This window comes from Chlorocebus sabaeus, chromosome 24 (assembly GCF_047675955.1).
Source record: "Chlorocebus sabaeus isolate Y175 chromosome 24, mChlSab1.0.hap1, whole genome shotgun sequence".
Taxonomy (NCBI): domain Eukaryota; kingdom Metazoa; phylum Chordata; class Mammalia; order Primates; family Cercopithecidae; genus Chlorocebus; species Chlorocebus sabaeus.
The window spans coordinates 44,285,378-44,301,802 of record NC_132927.1 but is presented as its reverse complement, the minus strand read 5'-3'; the positions used below and the strand labels follow the sequence as shown (position 1 = coordinate 44,301,802).

Sequence of the window (16,425 nt, the reverse complement as noted above, 5' to 3'; positions counted from 1 at the left end):
TTTGAGTCATGAGTCTATAATACCTACTTTAAGTTTTAAGCTCCTAAGAACTTTTAATTAAATTCATGAACAGTGAATTTTACAAGACACATTTGGCAATGTCATGAAACTAAAATGTCTTCTGTCCAGTTACAGCATGTATTGTGTCTTCATAAAACCTCAAAGCAGAATCTTAGGAGACAGTCTTACTTCATGTGTTCCCCAAGAGAGGTCTAAAGTGCAAGTATTTTGAAATTATTTTCCTAAGACAACATCCTTACTACAAGACGTAAGCTGCAAGTTTGCCAATTCTGAGAATATCGTTCAGAAAACCTACAAGTCTTCCGTATATTCACTGGCACACAGAAGGCATTAATTATACTCTTAACATTACATGTGTGATTTACATGTTTGTGAAAAAGCAATCAAAGCTTCAAGTATTCAAATATTTCTCTTACTTGAAATACTTATACCACTAATATAGAAGCAACACTGTGGTTACATTTACAAGCAGCAATCAAAGCATAAAGCAAAATTAGAGACTTTCCATTGAAAAAGGCTTAGAGGAAACAATAAGTATTGAAAAGTTTTTAGTATGATAAGCAGCAAGGGAATAGAATAATTTTGACTACTGCATTAGGAGCAGTGTTCCATTAGGAATAAAAACACATGCATTGGAATCAGACATATCTGGATTCAAACTCAAGCCCTTCCACTTACTAGCCACGTGACTCTGGTAAAGTTATTTAACCTTTATAAGCCTCAATTTCTTCAACTATAAAAAAGCAATAAAATAATACACCTCACAAAGTTATGTAAAATATTAAATGGAAAATGTTTGAAATATACTGACTACAGAACCTGAAACAAAAAAAGTAGTACTCAATAAGGTGTAGCTATTTCTTTTTTTTTTTTTTTTTTTTTTTGAGACGGAGTCTCGCTTTGTCACCCAGGCTGGAGTGCAGTGGCGCAATCTCGGCTCACTGCAAGCTCCGCCTCCCGGGTTCACGCCATTCTCCTGCCTCAGCCTCCCGAGTAGCTGGGACTACAGGCGCCCGCCACTGCGCCCGGCTAATTTTTTCTATTTTTAGTAGAGACGGGGTTTCACCATGGTCTCGATCTCCTGACCTTGTGATCCGCCCGCCTCGGCCTCCCAAAGTGCTGGGATTACAGGGGTGAGCCACCGCGCCCGGCCAGGTGTAGCTATTTCTTATTAACAGCAAGCATTTCAAATCTGTAGAAATTTTTTCAATGTCAATGACTACTTATTTTTTCCAGTAAAACAATTAACACAAACTCTGAGACAATAAATAAGGACCCTAATCTTAAAAGGTACTTCAAAGCCCAAATGTTTATAATAAAATTTTAATTTCAAAAGGATCTTAGGAACAAACCATTAATGGTAATACAATAAGAACCACTGCTCTCTGTCTAGCCATACATATTTTTCTCTCTATGACCATCAAAATAGCCTTAAGGTTAAAAAAGCTATAATCTAAGGCAAATGTTTCACTTTTAAGAAGATATTTCCCAGCAGAGACTGAGTCAACATTAAAAGAATCTAGGCCGGGCACGGTGGCTCACGCCTGTAATCCCAGCACTTTGGGAGGCTGAGGCAGTCGGATCACGAGGTCAGGAGATGGAGGCCATCCTAGCTAACACGGTGAAACCCCGTCTCTACTAAAAATACAAAAAAAAAAAAAAAAATTAGCTGGGCATGGTGGCGGGCATCTGTAGTCCCAGCTACTCGGGAGGCTGAGGTAGAATGGCGTGAACCCAGGAGGCGGGGGTTGCAGTGAGCGGAGATCGGGCCACTGCACTCCGCCCTGGGCGACAGAACAAGACTCCGTATCAAAAAAATAAAAAATCTAAATAGGCTGGGCGCAGTGGCTCACGCCTGTAAATCCCAGTACTTTGGGAGGCCGAGGCGGGCGGATCACAAGGTCAGGAGTTCCACACCAGCCTGGCCAATATGGTGAAACCCCAACTCTACTAAAAATACAAAAATTAGTCGGGCGTGGTGGCGGGCGCCTGTAGTCCCAGCTACTGGGGAAGCTGAGGCAGAAGAATCACTTGAACCCAGGGGGTGGAGGTTGCAGTGAGCCGATATTGTGCCACTGCACTCCAGCCTGGACGACAGAGCGAGACTCCATCTCAAAAAAAAAAAAGGAAAAAGATCTAAATAAATAGAGATGTAAAATCAACAAGATTATTTCTCTTTCAATATCAAGGATAAACAGAAATCAAAAAGGGGTAGGGAACAAGCTGTTCAAGTAAAAAATACATAATTTTTAATATCCTCTAGTTTACATTATGTTGCTTGTATTGGATGACAATAAAACTTTTAAACCACAGCTGTTACGTTTTTACAGAGATTCCATAGCAGGTAGCTACACCAATTTACACTCCCACCAAAAGTGAATAAAGGGCTGGGCGCGGTGATCTCAGCCTAGGCGGAAACTTTTAGAGGTAATGGATGTGTTTATGGCATTGACTGTAGTAATGGTTTCACAGTGTACATTCTCCAAGTTGTATACATTAAATATACACAGTTTTGTATATTTCAAACAAAAAGTCAGAAAACAACTTTAATTTTCCTAGGTTAGAATGTTTTCCCTTTATTGAATGTAAGAATTCAAGAGGCACTTAATTAACTTTGTAAGATTAAAAATATTTCCCAAACATTTAAGAATCTATGAAAAACAGTACGGAGGTTCCTCAAAACACTGAAGATAGAACTACCATATGATCCAGCAGTCTTACTTCTGGCCAATACCCCCGTTTCCTCCGCCTCCCAGCCCCTGGCAATCACCATTCTACTCTTTGCTCTATGAGTTTGACTATTTTAGATTCCATATACTAGTAAAAGTGGGATTACGTATTCTTTGTTCTTCTCTGTATGGCTTATCTCATTTAGCATAATGTCCTCCAGGTTCATCCATGTTGTCACAGATAGTAGTATTTCCTTCTCTTTTTTTTAAGGCTAAATAGTATACCATTGTATGTATATATGACATTTCCTTTTTCCATTCATCCATGGATGACATTTGCATTGCTTCCATGGCTTAGCTATTGGGAATAATCCTACAATGAACATAGGAATTCAGATATTTATTTGAGATACTGATTTTAATTCCTTTGGATATATGTTCTTACACATCCTCCTTAGCTGCCTGTATCGAATAGTGTCATATATTGAGGATTGAAAAATATCCAGTTTTCCCAACACCATTTATTGAAGAGGCTGTCTTTTCCCCATTGTGTATTCTTGACACCTGTGTGTCCATTTCTGCACAGAAGAGAAATGACAACATGGGAGGAGCACGTTGGAGCCAGAAGGAAGAGAACTTTAAATATTATATCATACCCTAAACTGAGACTTAATCATTCAACAAATATTAATTAGAGCATATATTATGTGCCACACTGTCCTAGCTGCAAAGGATACAACTGTGGACAAAACAAATAGTTTCTCTGCCCTCATAGTACTATTACCGATACAGAAAAGAGAGAAGCAGACCCATTAAGATACTACAATAACAACCCAGGATAGAAGCGGCAAGTGATATTATTCAATTATCCAAATGACTCCTTAAGTAATCTTAGATAAATCACCTCATTCTCTGCATCCCTATACTAATTAGAAAACAAGACTGCCACTCAGCTACAGCCTTAAGATCTTCAATTAGAAAATTCTACAACACATCAAGGCACTGTGTAACCCATATAAAGAATACTAAAGACTAAGAGCTACAGCTGGCCTTCATTTCCAACCTTTACTTAGCAATACAACTTTAGAATTATGCATTTGCTTTATGAATTTAACCACTACCCATCAGTCTCCAAAACACCACTCACTTTCTAAATAAGAATGGAACCCTGGCCAGGCACGGTGGCTCATGCCTATAATCCTAGCATTTTGGGAGGCCACAGTGGGCAGACTGCTTGAGCCCAGGAGTTCAAGACTAGCCTGGGCAACATAGCAAGACCCTATCTCTACTAAAAATCAAAAAAATTAGCTAGGCATGGTGGTACATGCCTGTAGTCCCAGCTATTTGCGAGGTTGAGGCAGAAGGATCACTAGAACTTGGCATAGCTGCAGTAAGCTATGACCATGCCATTGCACTCCTGCCTGGGCAATAGAGAGAGAGAGATTTTGTCTCAAAACATAAAAATAAAAAAAGAATGGGACATTTAAGGGCCAAAGCTAGACATGATAAAGGGTTTACCAAGAGACTATGAAAGTCTCTGCTACCTCCCTTTAATTCCCTCTGTGTAATCTATAATTCCAAACAAAGGACAGACAGAGAAGTACCAAGCTACTTACATATTTGTAAGAAATAGAAAAGGAACAGTAGACAAGACACTTATTTTATTCTCCATTATATCATAGAGAGCGATTTGTCTCTACAATTACCTTATTTGCAGAAGCCTTAACGGCAAAGACTTTACTCATCTTTATTATCCCATTGTTCCTAGCATGGAGTTTTGGACACAAGTGCTGAAGGTGGAATTAAAAAGGAAAGACAAAAAGAGTCTGAGATCCAAAAAATAAGTATAAGTTAACCAGATAAAGGAGGGTTCAGGCAGTAACAGCATCCATCAATAAGACAGAGGGGGATACAATAGTGAATAAGACATGATTTTTCCTTCTGAGGCCCTTGCAGCCGTTTAAAAAAATATTTTAGGAGGAGAGAGATAAAACACACCAGGCATCGGGAATGAGGTAACTAGTAAAATTAATAATTAAAGGCTACTTTTTACTGAATGTGCCAAACATTGTGAAGAACATTACAGACATTATCTCATTTAATACTCACAGCCCTATGAGTCAGATATTATTAACTTCATTTTTCAAACATGGAAACTAAAGGTTAGAGCTGGGATAAATACTCATTCAAGGTCACAAAATTAGTAAATAGTGGAGCTAAGATTCAAACCAACGTCTAACTCCAAAACCAGTACTTTTAACTTCCAGGAACCAAGATGATAGCAATGATGGTGATAGAAAGTAATCAGGTACTGAATGTATTTTGAAAGTGGAGTCAAGAGGATGTGCTGAAAGATTAAGAGCAAGGTTTAAATTGAAGAGGTATTAGATAATATCTATGGGACCAGATGACTAAATGGAAGAGAACCAGTGCATAAAAATCAAGTCCCCTTCTCCAAATACTGCCCGTGCCATTTCTTTATGAGTACCCAGAGCCAACTTCTACTCATAAAACCCGCCCTACTCTTTATTTATTTATTTATTTATTTATTTATTTATTGACTGAATTATTTTTTTGAGACAGGGTCTTGCCCTGTCACCCAGGCTGGAATGCAGTGGCATGTTCATAGCTCATTGCAGTCCTGAACTCCTGGGCTCAAGCCACCCTCCTGCCCCAGCCTCCCAAGTAGCTGTGACTACAGGTGTGCACCACCATATCCAGCTAATTGTTTTGTGTGTGTGTGTGTGTGGTGTGTGTGTGTGTGTGTGTGTATGTGAAGATGAGGTCTTGCTATGTTGCACAGGATGGTCTCTAGCTCCTGGCCAAGTGACCCTCCCGCCTCAGCTTCCCAAATGCTGGGATTTCAGGTGTGACCCACCACACCTGACCTCCTTTTCTTTTTTAACTTTTTATTTGGAAACAATTTTAGATTTACCACAAAGCTGTGGAACGGGTACAGAGTTCTCAAATGCCCTTCTCCCAGCTTCTCCTAATATCACCATCTTACATACTATAGTACAATTATCAAAACCAACGTATTCAGATTGATGCAATACTATTAACTACAATACATCTTGCCAGTTTTGAGCAATTACAAATTAAGTTGCCACAGATACCCTTGTATGTATCTATTAGTGCCCCTGCATGTCAAGGTTCCCCATGATTACCTTCTGGCTCAAAGATTTACTAGAAGGACTCACAGGACTCAGAAAAGCTGTTATATTGACAGTTATGGCTTACTACAGCAAAAGGATACAGATCAAAATGAGCAAACAGAAAAGGTACATGAACAAAGTCCAGGAGAAACCAGGACTTTGGTTTCTGGTGCAAGATTCCAGGTGTCCTCTGCCAGTAGAGTTGCATGCATGTGCTTAATTGCTCTAGCAACAATGTGTGACAACACATGCAAAGTAATGTCAACCAGGAAAGTTCACTGAAGCCTTAATGTCCAGCATTTGTATTGAGGGTCAGTCACTAGGCATGCAATGCCTGCATGTGAATGACCTCAGCTCTTTAGATTGTAGTCCCCAGATCCCCAGAGAAAAATAGGCTTCACCATAAATCATACTGTTTGCATAAACTATCTGATCAAACTAGTACCTGTGGCTCAAGTCCTCAGGCATATAACTCTCTTACTAGGCAGAATATTCCCAGGGCCCAGTGCTCATCTCCTAGGAGCCAATCAAGGGCAGTCCTGAAAAGAGGCCTTTTTTGGGAATGGCTGGATGTGAGTAACCCATGCCAGCTGAATTAACCCTTGCCTGCATAAACTATGAATCCATTTCTGGGCTACCTCATTCATTGTAACAGTGGCACAATATAATATTGTATGGCTATATCAACATTAATGTAGCCAATCACCTACTTATTAACTTTTAAGTTGTTTCTAGCTTTTGCTAGAAACAATAAAAACAAAGTTTCAGAAGTCATAAAGAGCTACACCAAAGAAAGATACACTTTTTCTAGAATTATTTACACTAAATGATAAAGGCTTAGTCTAGACTGTGAGTTTCAGGGACCTGAATGAACACAGGATAGCTTTAAGAACAATCTGATTTCAAATGTGTGTGAGCCAACAGTAGGCATTTATGGAAAAGAAAAACACTATAAAGGACTTTTCTTACCTCAGAAGTCCTATGGTGCTTGTTTTCAGTAACAAATATGAAAGTAGTAAGAGTAAACCAAAAATTACATGATTTCTAGAAGTCATACAACAATGCTACACACAGCAAAATAGGACTGCAGAGCTTTAATGGCATATCTATGTCTATATCTAGAGTCTAGGACTCCTACTTTACAATCAGAGTAATTTCATCGGGCTTTCACATAGTGACAGTTCTGAATATATATGTTTAAGATAAAAATAAATGTCAAATTTGGGTACATACATTCTTTTTCCTCTTATCTTGCAGTTTTAAAGACAATATTCCCAATTTATAATTAATAAAACCTTAATTATTTTAAATGAAGTGGCCTAGTTTCTTATTTTTCTATTTTCAATATTTATTAGTATCTAAGACAAGGTATAATCCTACAAAAATTAAACCCACTTGGCATAATGGGACAGCTCATGGTGTAAAATAAATAAATAAATAAATAAATAAAATCCTGGCCCACATGAAGTTCACCACTAAAAAGAGAAAAAAAAAATTATGCTTGTGTCAAATAATAATAAAAAGTTTAACCTTGTTATATGTCCACTTTAAAACAAGAACAAATTCTTTCCATTTGTTAATGATTTAAAACTGTCTTTAAAATAGCAAAATTAAAAATTTACATATTTTGATACATTTTTCTAAGCAGCTTTAAACAAAAATAATCATTAAAATTCCAAAAACCTTGATAAGCAATAAATTAGAGCAATGGATATTCTCAAAAGGTGTGTAATCAAGAACACAGATGGCAACAGAAAAACTGATTATAAGCACATCTTAGTAAAATAATTTGGATATTAACAACTTTCAATGGAAATAAGGCATTTCCCTCTTAGAATATTTAATAATATATCCAAATTTATCTCCATATACCTCTTTTGTAAATTGTGTTAACTGGTACTCGTCCCCTTATACCAGAAAACATTTGTACAATATCAAGAAATGAAGGAAGTAGAAGATTAAGGGGAGACAAAAAAGTTCAATATTATTCATATAACAACTGAAATTGATTTGTTGAATTCTCTGAAAAAGTAAAAATGTAGATCTTGGAAATACAAGTAAAAAAGCATTTCCAAAGAATTTTCAAAAGGTCAAAGTCCTGTTATCTAAGCAATATATTTTCATTCTCTTTAATTCCAACAACTTATACAACTCTGGAATTGAAAATAAATAAAAAGAATATAACTAACATGGCATACTACAAAGGTCAATTTAAAAACAAAAACATAACAAGAATTCCAGCAGTAAGCATAAAAAAATTCAAATTATGTTTTAAAAGATAAAGAAAAATATTCCAATGAATGTAAATATGACATACATATGGTAAGACTATTTTCATAAACCTTAATTGTACTTTCATTAGCTGTTACCTCCTAAACATTAGTTATCCACAGTGCTAGGTCCTGGAAATCAGAGAAACAGAAGATATAATCCTGTCATTAATAAGTTTACAGTCCACCATAATTCTGTATGTCTCAGAAAAAAAGAAAATTCTGCTGTGGAAAAAAAAATCCCCAAACTGGCATCTAAAAGATCTCTCATTCTACCCACTGCTTGTCCTTTCCTATGCTGAGTGTCCTGGAGCAAGTCAGGTCACTTTTCGGCCTCACTGTCATCTGTAAAATGAAGGGGCCAAACTAAATTTTAAGGTCCTTTCTGGCAAAAACATCCTATTATTTTAATCTGATACATAATTTACAATATGTATAATAACTATTCTATAAGTGGTAATTAGAAGTCAATGATAAACAGTCAACATATATAGCCATAACCACAATTTAGTAGTTTATAAAGCAATATTTAAATTTTTTTCAGTTATTTTTATCAAGTATCTCTAAACAGCTTCAGAGCCTACTGTTTTTTCAATACTAGTGTGAACACGCTTTAAAAAGACAAAGGTTCTGCATCTTCCATCCCAATGGCAGAGTATCACTTACACCACCTCCATAAACTTCAGGAAAAAAGATTCTACCAGACTTCTACAACTGCTTCTCAAAACTGCAGTCTGAACATATTCAAAAGTCTATAAAATTCTCTGTGAAAATTTTTTAATTTTATGTTTTCATTTCAGTGATACCCTCAAAATATTAGTAAAGCCATCTTAAAATTGAAAACCTCTGAAATATATTAATGTATCTGTTTTCAATCAAGTGATACCAATTAATTCCTCTTTAATTCTCAGGGACTAATGTAGAAAAGAGCAATAGCATACTTAAAACTTAAATGCATTCATGCCCACATGAGGGCCAAACAATGTCACCCTTCCCAAACAGATGAAGGTTTTTTAGTACTAGTTCAAACAGAGAAAGAGGGGGAAAAGCTGAATCATCACTATATATATATATTTAAAGCAGTCTGTGAGATAAGCTTATATATATAGCAAGCAATAATTTAATTTAGCAAATTATCAAAAATAACATATTAAATTGACATAATTAATTTAAACAGTACTATGGTGCCTATAGACGCAATCCATCTTTATGGTTTTAGAAGCATGACTTAATGTTAAGAATTATTAGCTAGTCTTATAATTCTGTACATTTCTGTGATACTGCAATAAAAATGAAGTCAGCAGTGGGGTTTTGTGAGAATATTATTTGCATTTAAAAGGGGTCAGTGCCTGAACCTAGTTTGAGAAAACACTGCTCTTATAAGCAGACTGCTCTCTTACCCTTCTTCCTAATTCCTTAAGTTACTGGGTTTGTGGTGGTACCAGCCCTGGGTCCTGAGCCTACAGAGAAGAGGGAATGGCTCAGATCAGGGTTTTTTGAGCCATTCTAATAGATGTGTAGTGGTACGGCATTGGGATTTTAATTTGCATGTCCCTAATGACAGGATTTTGACTATCTTTTCATGTGTTTATCAGCAGATAACTGCCATCTATATATCTAGAATGCATGGCTTACCACCCAGTGCTCAGAGGCCATCAGACATTCACCTGTCATAGTTCTACTAGACTGAGATAAAAATCTTTTCTCCTACTGCCTGGCTCTCTGATACTATCTAAAGCTCTAAAGCCTTTTCCAAATTTAAGAATCTGAAGAATTATTTTTCTTCCTATAAGATGCCAATGTAATTTGAGTACAGCTCCAATATAAGACATTCTGCCACTGAAAATTATATTTTATTACTGTTAAAATAAAAGATAATATAACAATAGGGTTAAAAGCAAATATTAAAATTTAAGTTCAGTACCAATAGAAACAAGATTAAGTAAAGACCAAGATGAGAAGCAATATCTACAATTCATACATTCAAAAATATTTGTTGAGTGTCTACTATATGTTAGGCACTATTGCTGGTACTGAGAATAAGGCAGGCCAGGTGCAGTGGCTCATGCCTGTAATCCCAGAACTTTGGGAGGCCAAGATGGGAGAATTGCTTGAGCACAGGAGTTTGAGACCAGACTGGGCAACATAGTGAGATCGTGTCTCTACAAAACATAAAAAATTAGCCAGGTGTGGTGGTGCTGCATGCCTGTAGTCCCAGCTACTTGGGAGAATGAGGTGGGAGGATCACTTGGGCCTGGGAGATTGAGGCTACAGTGGGCCATGATTGTGCCTGCACTCCAGCCTGGGTGACAGAGTGAGACCCTGTCAAAACATAAATAAATAGAGAGAGAGAATAAGGCAGTAGAAGGAACACACAAATATTAGATACATAACATGCTAAGGGGTGAAAACTGTGATGGAGAAGAAACAAAGCATAGTAAGAGGACAGCAGGGGTATGGTTAATACTTATATGGTTTGGGAGGTCCTCACTGATAAGATGACAGGATAGAATAAGCCATGTGGATATTTAGAGGAGGAAGGTTCCAGGCTGAGGAACAGTAAATACTCCTCGAACAGGAGTATCTGTTGGCATGTAAAAGGAACTACAAAAAGGCTCGGGTTTACTAATTTGTAAAGCAAATGAACCAGACAATAATATATTGCAATATATATTATAATATATTGCAACTACTTTTGCATCAACCTAATTAAACCACCTATTCTAGTATAAATGTGTAAAAGTTCATGATTTCCTTCTATTTTTTTTTAATTAAATCTTGGACCTGTGTGAGAGATTTTCCATTTAAATGCATCAATTTAGCTAGGAAAATTCCAACATTTTCTAAAGGAAATATTTTTCAAAATCCTTTTAAAACCAATCTTACAATCTTACTTGTCACAAAAAACAGATATCACACTTATATAAGTACATAGTATAAACTGCATTTATCTCTAAATAGATAAAGCCAGAAGCAGAGAAATGAGATATTTAGTACCTATTTTTTCAGAGGGTTCTATTAAAAACAAAGAAAAGCAGTGCCCCTTTCTCACTTGGGAAAATAAATCACCTTAGGAAAAACTGAAAAGCATTAGCCTACAATTGCTACTTAAAATCAAACAAACACAACTTTTAAAAAGTGAATTTTATTTTGCATGGGATTAAGTCAAGCAACAGTATGAATTCACAATAAAATAAGAATATATAGTCATCCTCCTGTATCCATGGGGGATTGGTTCCAGGACTACTCTGCAGATACCATAATTCATGGATGCTCAAGTCCCTCAGATAAAATGGTGCGGTGTTTGCATATAACCTATGTACATTCTCCTATATACTTTAAATCAACTTTACATTACTTATAATACCCAATACAACGTACATGCTATGTAGATCCCTGCTAAACTGTAGGGAATCATGACAAGAAAAAAGTCTGTACATGTTCAGTACAAAGATAATAATCCTTTTCTTTTTTTTCAAATATATATATATATTTTTAGAGAGAGCGTCTCACTCTGTTTCCCAGGCTGGAGTGCAGTGGCATGAACATGGCTCAATGCAACCTCAACCTCCTGGGCCCAAGTGATCCTCCCACGTCAGCCTCTTGAGTAGCTAAGACTGCAGGGACACAATACCACATCCATTGTTTTTTCAAATATCTTCTATCCTTAGTTGGTTGAATCCATGGATGCAGAACCCACAGATACATAGGGCCGACTATATAGGACATAAATTTCTATTCAATCAAGTATCTTTATACAAGATTTCAAAGTTCCCTTATTCTCCTTGACCAGGAAAAATACAAATTTGAATTTATCATTTTAACCAACTACACAATAAGATGTAAAAGATGAACATCACCCAAGATAAACTTAACAGCACTTGACTTTAATTCAAAATACAAACTAAAAAGCCATTAAAGTATGTAGAACTTTTTGAATGCCGTATTTTCTCCCTTGACTTCTTCCTTGGTTTTATAAATCTCAAAGGCTGTGTGGTAGTTTATATTACTTACACAAATTCTTTATGTTGCAAAGATCCAAGATTTTAATTTTCCAAAAACAAATCTAAAAATTATAAAATCATAACCAAATTTTATCTCAGTTTAAGGAACTATCTTTTCTTGAGATGAAGCATGACTAAAATTGAGGAGCCTGAATGTTGATGAGGCTGTGGAACAACTGAAACTCTCTGACACACTGCAGATGGGAGTGTAACTTAGTACACACTTATGTCTTGCAAGTTACACATCACAAGCCCTTGCAATATCCTGTCATCTTCAGATTCCTGATCACAATGCTCACTACAAAAAGCCATGCCACAAGTAATCTTTCAAGGTTTTCTTACTGACACTTTTCACTACTATCATTCCAACATCCCTTAATGGTTGACCTCTGACCATTTGAGGCAAACCAAATCCAATTGTACACAAAACAGCACTGAACACAATAACACAGTATCTAAACCTAAAATACTTACAACAAAACTAAGAACGACTGCAGGATTTTTTTTAATTACATAGAAATGGACCTAGGCAATTTCATAAAGTTTTACTATAATATGAGAAATGTGATATAAAGCATATACAAAGAGTAAACAATGAGAAGGAAGAAAAGAAAGGACTACAGGAACTTTTAAAAACATCATTTAAATCTACTCCAGGCTCAAATTATTAAAAGGATAAAATAATCTCAGCAGATGAGCTAATTTAAGATGATGGTAATGTTTGCTATAGCAATTAGACTGTACTACCTTTAAAAAGTCATCTGTTTTACATTTTCCTCTAATTTTATTATTTGATACTATAAGTCGGTGAATGTAATATAAAAGAAAGAAAAGAAAGGAAAAGATATAAGAGAAAAAAAAGAAAAACTTACTGGGATTGAAAACTCCTCAGCCAAATACTTCAAGGAGGATGCCTCTCTTGCCAAGAACTTGTTTCTTTCTTTGAGATTGCCTTGAAGTTGTGTATCAAACTCCTTTCTGACCACAGAAGCAACAGAGTCAATAATCACAAGTTTAATTCCTTTTGAGATAATTTCTTCTTCCAAAGATTCAATCCTATAAAAGAAGAATTTATAAAATAGTCAATAAATTTAAGATAAAGTAAATAAATAAGGGTATTGCAAAGGCTAAGCAAATTAAAAACAATAACAAACTATTCTTTCCTAAGTTACAGTAATGATTTGCAAGAATTCAGTAAACCTAACTTATTTTCAGCTCTTCTAGACATATAACACTTTTCTGGAAACAGAGCAAACTGTTTCTGTGTAGTTTCAGAATTCCTTGATTCTCTTAAGATAATGCTAATGCTCCAATTTTGGGGTAAAACTACTTGTGGTAGCCAGTCTGTAAAATGGCCCGCACTTACTCTCTCCTCTTGGTATTTCACATCCTTGTATAGGTCCCTCCCACAGTGTGCCAGACTTGATCTGTGTGACCACAAGCACATGACAAAATCATGGTACCTTATTTCTGAGTGTAGGTCATAAAAGACTACAGCTTTCATCTTGGGTACTCTTTCACTTGCCCAGTCTCTCAGGTCACTTACTCTGAGGGAAGCAAGTTGCTATGTTGTGATTTACGGAGAGGCCCAGATAGTAAGGAACAAAGGCCTCTTGCCCACTGCCAGCAAGAAACAGAGGCCTTCCAACAACTACATTAGGGAGCTTGGAAGCAGATACTCCAGCTCCAGTCAAGCCTTGAGACAACTGCAGCCCTGGCCACCGGCTTGACTACAACCTCTTGAGTGCCACTGAGCCAGAAACACCCAGGTAAGCTACTCCCAGACACTTAACCCTCAGAAACTATGTGAAATAATATGTATTTGCTATTTTAAGCTACTAAACTGTGAGACAATTTGTTAATGGAACAATAGATAAGTAATACACCACTTAATTAAATCTAAAACATTTTATTCGTTTAATTTTTTTCATTTTTAAAGAAAGACTTCAACCAAAAGGCTATAACAAAGAAGAACACTGAAAAAGTTATTCCACATAATTCTAACCTGTAAAGACTTTTTCACTCAGAAGATGAAACATAAAAGATAAAACATAAACTTTCAACGCATTACTAAAAAATCAAAATCTAAAGCAGCATACCTTTGTAGAACTTCATCACAGGTGAGTTCCCGATAAAGATGAACTTTACTACTTGTCAAAAGTAATTTTTCTTCAGTGTTAAAATATCTGGGAAAACGGGATTCTGCTATCTCAACCAGTCTGTGGGTAAAAAAAAACCAGCACAAACAAAAATAGTTAATTCTATTAAAGTCACATTGCTGAATCTCTAAATAATTTTACTTGAGAAACTTCTAAGTATTATCAATAGAGCAAGTATAAGCAAAATGGCTTAATATACAGGTTTAAAATGTAAGCTCTCCTTTGTAAGCACTAACAGAGGTTAGCAGTCATAGCATGAAACCAGCAAGGGCTGTTGGATCTCATCTAATCTTGAGCAAACAACAATGTCTCTGAGATTTATCTTTCTGGGATCAAATATGTTTTTTGTAAATGATATTTAGAGTAGCAGCTATAAGGTATGTTTACAAAATAAGAATGCTTTCATTTTCTTGAATATATTTGAACAAATATGGTATATTATATTATAATAGATATCAGTAAGTCTTCATGTCTCATTCCAGAAAAATACGCTTTCTCAATTGAAACAATTCAGGCAAATTAATGTTATGCAATAATTCCTTGGTAAACAGAAAATTATGGCCCAAACAAATTAATGTTCCAATATTTTCTTAGTAAACAAAAAGTGATTTTCTAAACACTGATTTCTGGCCTCAAAGGCAGTTTAATATATGCAGTAGGCCAAACACAAGAGAGTGACAAGTTAAAATGCCATCATTCATATTATAAGATATGGAAAGCATTACTAGAAATTTCTCATATTTATGGCTTAAAATGTTAAAAATATAAGTCTTTGAGTTTAACCATCTCATTTCATTTTAAATGTTTTGAGTTTAACCGTCACATTTCATTTTAAATGAAATGACATTTTATCAGCCCTAGTACTTAGCCATCCCAGGGGAACTGGGAGGAGAGGCTGTAAACTTGAAAACCATCCTATATTTTATGTTCCATTTAGAGACTCAAAAGTACAAAAGAACAGTGTTTTCATTTCGAAATAGTTAGAGTTCTGAGAAGAGGCTGGGAACTTTGAAAAGATAAACAAAACAAGTCCTTACATTTGCTCTGATTAGAAATAAAAGAGAAAAACCTAAAACAGGAAAAGAGAAGAGAGAACTTCAACAACTGTTTTTAAGTATATTTTTGAACAATTTGAAAAGAAAAATATACATAGCTAAGTTGAACAGGAAGAGGAAAAAATACTTCATGAGTAAGGAATAGTACCAAAAGAGGTGTGAAGAATGAGAATAAAATGGATCAAATAACCATCCAGGAAAAGAGCTTAAGAGAGGCACAGGGATTGAAATGGAAGAAGGAAATGAGGTAAGTGAGGAAATCAAGAAATGAGATGGCACTGGCATAGGCAGAGCAGTCAAATCCTGAGGGTCTGAGGGGAAAGCATAAATTGTTTGATTAGGGAAACTATTTGCTGAGTTTAGTGCTGGTCAGAGAAGTCAGCTAAAAATCTCTGGCACTTAGAACCTACCAGTTTTTAACAGGATAGGTCTGGCAACATCTTCTAGAAACATGGAAGTTTTTCAAAATTTGAATGCCCAGTTGATTAGGAACCAGATTGAGAGTACCTAGCTCATTAGCAACAAGAACTCAACAGCTGACAATTTTCTGCCCTCTAGCACCAGGCTGGATTTCCACTAGTGGCTTGAGTAGTGAAAGGCTCTGGAACTTATTGCTGCTTTCCCATTGCTGAAGGCCTCGGAAAAGGAATGATAGTCAAAAGATAGACATGAACAACCTTTGTTCACAGTTACCATGCTAAATAACTGTATTCAATGGACCATTTACACACCAATATGCTGTAATTTTCTCTGTTTCTCCAAATGTTTTTTTATTTTATAAAAAAAAATCTAAAAAATATAAATCAAAAACCAAATATAAATGCAGTATTCGATATGCCTCGCATTCATCCCAGTAACTTCTTGTGACAATCTTCATCACAAAGATCTTTTTTGTTTAGGGCAAAAAACAGAAAAGAACCTATCGTTTGCTCCCAGACATTAATTATATAAAGTTTGAAAATAATGCCATCTAGTGGATATCTTTTTATAAAAAGTATTCTTTTCAAAATGAGCACTTAAGATACATTCATTCAACAAATATTTATTGAGGACCTACTATATGCCAGGCACTGTTCTAGGTGCCGAGAATAT

General features: G+C 35.8%; 1 protein-coding gene across 8 annotated transcripts in view; it reads right to left on the bottom strand.

The window, feature by feature from the left end:
• RAD51B (RAD51 paralog B) overlaps positions 1 to 16,425 on the bottom strand; it is a 775,981-nt gene that overhangs the window by 701,880 nt on the left and 57,676 nt on the right. For all 8 annotated transcript variants that reach the window (XR_012090986.1, XR_012090988.1, XR_012090987.1 and 5 more), the window contains exons 6-7: positions 14,219 to 14,338; positions 12,992 to 13,175 (exon numbers count right to left, since the gene is read on the bottom strand). Coding sequence is in view for 5 of the 8 variants with exons in the window: in XM_073011105.1 (XP_072867206.1) it covers positions 12,992 to 13,175; positions 14,219 to 14,338 (304 nt within the window). In the remaining 3 variants the exon portion in view is untranslated. The remainder of the gene's footprint in view (positions 1 to 12,991; positions 13,176 to 14,218; positions 14,339 to 16,425) is intronic.